General features: G+C 44.9%; 1 protein-coding gene across 1 annotated transcript in view; it reads right to left on the reverse strand.

Moving 5' to 3' along the window:
• Positions 1-4,718, reverse strand: part of KCNB2 (potassium voltage-gated channel, Shab-related subfamily, member 2) — a 95,821-nt gene extending 91,103 nt beyond the window's left edge. The window contains exon 1 of the mRNA XM_008944304.1: positions 4,140-4,718. Within this exon, the coding sequence (XP_008942552.1) occupies positions 4,140-4,718 (579 nt within the window). The remainder of the gene's footprint in view (positions 1-4,139) is intronic.
• Between the last annotated feature and the right edge of the window lie 1,282 nt (positions 4,719-6,000).

Below are 6,000 nucleotides of genomic sequence, written 5' to 3' on the forward strand. Positions count from 1 at the left end.
TTTCACGTGCACTGCACATAACATAGACACAGTTAAAAAGGCACCAGCTCAGCTAGGCTCGTTCTTAATACCCAGCTCAGCAAAGTGCTGAACTGTAAACACTGCTGCAGCCCAGCCACAGTTGGTTCACATCCACTGAGTCCAAAGCTCATTCTGGTATCTGTGGAGGACCTTCACATTACTGACAGGTTGGTCAGAGCTCCTGCTGCTCCAAAACGGCTGTTACAGGTCCAGCAACTGCAATTAGAAGGTCAAATGACAACTGTTTTTTTACTTCCTAGCCAAAAACTCCAAGGAGACAGACAAGACTTCTCTGGGGAAGAACAGATGTACCATGGCCACCCACTGGAGAAGGTCTATTCTGCTTCAGGTGTCCTTGCCATAAAGTTTCAAAATACGTTTTGGTTTTGCTTCACTATGCATTAGGAAAATAACTTTTTTCAAATGGAATTTTCACAGAATACTGGTTACACAATAAGTGTAAATAAATGCCTGGTCTAGGGATTCAGATGTTACTCTGAATCAGAGAATGCCAGACTCTCACAGAACTCTGTGGCTTGGGGACGAGCCGTCGGGACTTCCCTGGGATGTACAATGCACAAAATTCCTGTTCCTCCTCAATGCCAGCACTGCTTCTCATTTCAATTCAGTGTGCACATCTGAAATGGCTGAACTTCTGAACATCTTCCTCTTAATCCTACTTAAAAAGCTTATGAATGAGAACATGGGAAAATGGAGGCAAATCCTGTATTCCTCAGTTAAATCCTCTCCTGAATTCACAGAGAGCTCTGAGGTAAGGACTAAAAACCAACTGCTTTGTCTAGAGTCTATTCATTAGTGCCTGGGGTGAGGTGCATCCCTGCATTTGCTAAAATTAACAAAACTCACACAGTAAAGCATGCCTGTACTGTGCAACAGCACCTGACCTTCAATGTTCCCTTCTTACCAGCTAAACGAAGCTTCTAACCATAGTTTTCACTTCTTGCCACACATCCCTCTTGCTCTCTGCAACTGACAGTCACAGATCCTGCAAACTGCCTGCTGCTCATACCCTGTCACCTTGTCATAGCTCACCTTGCTTTAAGGAAGTCAGTGGCAAACCTCAGCTGACCTGGAAAGGAGAAGGATTTGTCCTGAGATCCCGCTAATCCACAGCAGGACCCCCCCTTACTGCAGTAAGCTTTGGATCAGAACTGGAGGAGATCTCAGACTCAGGCAGTGGTATGACAGCCACAAACCAAAACCACCAGCAGCATTCCTGACAGGTTACATGAGGGAGATCAAAGAGCAAGTGTTACCTGCTTGGGTGCTACCCAGGCTCTGGACGATGGAGGAGGGGCCTGCGTGCCAGCTAAGCACATGGACACGAGTTCATCTCTGTCTCTACAACTTCTAAAGGGAGCAAATATTTGAATTTGAGGCTTCATGGTACTATTTCCTCACTTCGTTCCCAACTCTCCACTCTCAAAATCTCACCACCCCTTCCATTTCTACGGAGAAAGATGACTCTTGCTTCAGGACAAATGATCAGCTTATGACATAACAGAAAAAGACAAGATCTGGAAGCGTTTTTATCCAAAACTTCAGGTAAAACCTTGCAACTGAGCCTAACACAGCCTGTGGTAACTCCACACTGTTTGGAAGTACACCCAACTAATCCCAGCATACTGTCCTTCACATGGAGTTCTGCCTGTTTGTCTTTCGTATCGAGTCTGCATGTGCTGCAACAGTGTTTGCCCTCCTTTAAGCCAAGTTTCTACAGCCGTCTCTGAGATGCCATCACTGTACCTGACTGGAACTGTGGCTCACGTGTGTATTCACAGGCTGAGGGTTTCCAGAAAGACAAACCCCAGTGTGTGGAATACAGTGACTTCCAACTGAAAGAATCACAAAAATCACATCAAATAGCATTAATTTTGTCAGAAGGCAACTGAAATAATGAAGCCCATTGCAACATGTATAGAAATGCAATATGGTACTCCTTGTAGCAAGAAAACATAGAACTCTAATATTCAATCGAAACAGGTGATGAGGGAAAAGGGATATAAGGTAAAAAAATAAATATTTAGACATCTTGGGAAATGAAAGAAACTTCTACTTTCATTTGCAAGCCTGAGGAGAAATCTGGCCTGAGTGGTCAGAGGGGGATTTTCTTAAAGCCTCAGAGCTGTCCTGCCTCTGTTCAGGCAAATCCCTCATGGGGCACTGCTAAGTCATGAGAAAAGTCTGATCACTAGTAAGCACTCGTGCAAGTTTAACCATCTGCATTTCTGCATTTGTACACCAAGCCAAAGAATGAATGGGAGTCACAGGCAGGGACCCTGAGAACCTGCAGTGCTGCCCTATTCGCCTGGGCCATCTTACCGGGTTGACTCCTAGCTAGTCTTAGGAAGACACTAATTAAGCAGATGTCTCAAGCTCTGTAAGAAATTCCCTTCTTTTCTATGTTCAAAATAAATAAATAAAAACTCAGAGACTGCACAGAGAAGCACTCAGGTTTCCTCTGGCTGCCAGGCCTGGTGCTGGTGGGAGGTAACCCAGGCAGCACCTGGAGGTGGGTGCTCTGCCAGCCCGCACGCAGCGTGTCCCGGCCACGGGGCCCCAGCAGGAGCTCGAGAGGTGCCCCACAGAGCACACCAGTCACCTGCAGGCCGTGCAGGGCTGAGGGGCTGGGCCTGACAGCCTCTGCAGCAGTGGTGCCACGGGACTGCTGGGGGAGCTGACGGGTGCCAGCCTGTCCCAGGGCACCACGGTGTGTGACGTGGCCTCCAGAGCCCTGCCAGGCACAGCTCCTTTGGCCCACCTGCCTCCCCTCTGCTCCTTCTCCTGGAAAGCACCACAGGCCCATAATATGTGTCTCAAAAGCAGAAAATGTATTCATACTGTTTCCTAAAAATATCCCCAATAACTTATTTTTAATCCTATAAGCTTTTATTCCAGATGTGAGCCTCATATTCTGCCACAAAAAATACATATTTTACAAAGGTCCTTGCCTAAACTGTTAGGCAGCCCACAATGAAAAACTGAAACTAAAGAATTGCTTTCACTTTATGACTACCTCAACAGTCCTAAGTTACAAAGTTTTGTCCATTCCATCACCATACTTTGATACTTACCTTAGTCTAACAGCTGATAACGAATCAACAACAGAAGAAAACAAACCCACAGTCGAGCTTAACTTGAACACAGAACACCAAATGTTTTCACTGTGAGTGGTTCAGACTGGAGACAAGCTTCCACAATTTACCTCACATTAAACAGCACCTCACATCACTAACAGAACAATGAAGAGGGGAAAAGGTATTTCCTTTAAACAGCAGTGCCAGCACCTGTGGATGCAGTCCCACTTCCCTAACACGGATAAACTCTTCCAGTCTGTCAGGCAGGTTCTTGCCAGCTCGCCTGTGTGAGGACAGCAGTACTGGAACGAGGATTCATCTGCATGTTTCCTCCTCTCTGCCTGAATATATGGACATTTTACATATGTCTGCATGTGTGTTTATATGTGTTTATATAATAGGTACTTGTTTATATACACATATATCTATCCATACAAATATTTATACATCTATATATATGCTTTAATACTATCATACAAAACACTCTAATTATTGATCACAAATAAGAGAAACACCCTGCAGTCCTTGCACAATATAAACCCATGGCAAACAGCAGCTGCTGACACTGCTCTTTGATAACCTGTCCAGCACACCCTCTGAGACACTGACAGCATGCCTGTGCAATGCCTGTAACAGGGCAAGAGGCAATGCTGGAACGGATGTTTCCCACACTAAAATGCTCTTCTAACCAGAAAGTGGGTAGGTTGTGTTCTCTGGCAGTATTTTCACCCAAGCGTTTAGTATGAAGCCCATTAACAATCACACCCACGTTTCTGATGATATAAAACCAAAGTAAAGTGCAGCAGTTGCCCAAAATCAACTGAAGTCAACAAAATTCCTTCTGCTGATTTCAGTGAATTTTAGGACAGATTTGGGTGTATTCACTTCACGATCTATAGGTTTTGAGATTCGTCCTTTCACCAAATATTTTAGTGAGAGTTGTTGATGCCTGCATGTCAGACACATGGGTCACGGAACCATTTTCTACTGTCTCCAAGTATAGTCTACTGTTCATCCTACCTTTGCTGCCACGGATGAGTTGGGTTTCTCCAGCAAGTCCCAGAGCTTCTTCCTCTTCTCTGGGCAGCAGGTGTTATCAAACTCTTCCCCTTCTCTCTCCCGCATTGTCTCCGCCTCTCTCCTCAGCTCCTCATTCATCTGCTCCTTCTTTTGATGGTATCTTGCCTGGCAGCAAGACTCTAAATATATCTCATCAATCCCCCAGTAATCAAGCTCCTGGCCAAAAGAAACAGCACACATTTCTTCCATCATATGCAGTTTCCCTGTCCTGTAGAAATTCAGAATGGAAGTGAAAGCCCCCGGGTGCCGATCAAAAAAATACTCATTTTCATTTAGATTATAGTCGTCACAGACTTCCAGCAGAGATTCATGGGTATTGCAGTCTCTGAGCTTTCCTAATCGTGTCCTTGGAAGTCTGTCCAAAGTCCTCCACAGCACCTCATGGTTGAGCCCACCAACATTTATTTTAACCCTCCGTGAGCAGGCTTTGCTCCTAATGATCTCCACCGGTTCCGGGGGCAGTGACAGGGCAGACCTTGAAGACTTTTTGTTGATCCCTGGTGGAGCCTTCTCAGCCATTCTGGGAAAGATGCAGTTGTAACAGCAGAGTCTTTAGGAGTCTACGCCTGAGGATGACAATTATTTGGGCAGAGTCCTCTTCAGACAGACAGCTCCATTCCTGAAGCTAAAAAGACAAAAAAAAATAGAGACTATTGCAACGTACAATATATTCCCCAATCTCTGCCTCTCTCCTTCCACACTTTCATATGCAGATGAATATTTAATGATGGTAATTTGCTCTGTCTACAGTGAGACTCTTTTGTACAGAATCAGTGGAACTGCTGGGACAGATAAGAGCACTTTAAGCAAAGGAAAAATTCACTGGAATTTTTACATTAATGAAAATCAACTGTGGCAATTTCTACAGAGGACTTGTTTTCTGCTGTTTTGCTTGGGTTTTTAAAATCAGCTTCTGATGCAGCCATGTTAGCTTAATCTGATTACTTACCAATTAATTCATGAGGTGTGGTAATTGAAAGAATGTAGGGATTTCCATAAGGAAAAAATGAGAGAGACTCTTTTATTGAAAAATTCAAATTTGGGAGATACTGAAACTGAATAAAACCATTAGAGTCTATCAGCATCTGTGAAACCAGTCTGCTTCCCTCCCTTTCCCAACTTAAACCTGGATTTGCTTTATCCCACGGCCAAACATTACTCATCAAACAAGTCAGCTGCCATCCTGACAAGTCAAACTGTCCAGCTCTCGAGAGTCCTGAGTTCTGCACAGATAAATCAAAAGGGTCCCAGCCCTTCCCCAGCCAGCTGACCAGCAATATGTGCTGTATAGACACGGACTGTGCGTCCCGCTCCCTGCCTCTCAGAAAAGCTCCTCTCTGCCCCATTCCTTCACCCGTCAGGCTGCTCCAGGGACATGACTGCATGGCAGTCATCAGCAACATCTCAGCAACCCCCAGGTTCCTCCTCCCCATGCCAGTGCTCCAGAGGATGCTGAAGTGCAGCTCTTTGCCACCAGGCTCAGAGCATCAGCACCAAACAGGAGGGAAACCCACCCACTCTTCCAAAGCAGAAACCTCCCTGAGCTGGGATCTCCTCCTCCTTGTCTCTGAAAATCAACAATTCAACAGTCTGGTCTTTTTTTTCTTTTTTTTTTTTTTCTTTTTTTGTCTTTTTTTTTTTTTAAATAAAATAACTCCAGCTTTACAAAAGTGTTTATGTGAACAAGAATCTGATCCTCTTTGCAGAGTAGGAATGAAGGTTGTGATGGGAGGGACTGTCACCTACAACTACATCAGGGTAAGCACCAGGGAGGGAGAAGAACTATCTGGACTGAAGGACT

Source organism: Merops nubicus, unplaced genomic scaffold (assembly GCF_000691845.1).
Source record: "Merops nubicus isolate BGI_N331 unplaced genomic scaffold, ASM69184v1 scaffold9520, whole genome shotgun sequence".
In the NCBI taxonomy this organism is placed as follows: Eukaryota; Metazoa; Chordata; class Aves; order Coraciiformes; family Meropidae; genus Merops; species Merops nubicus.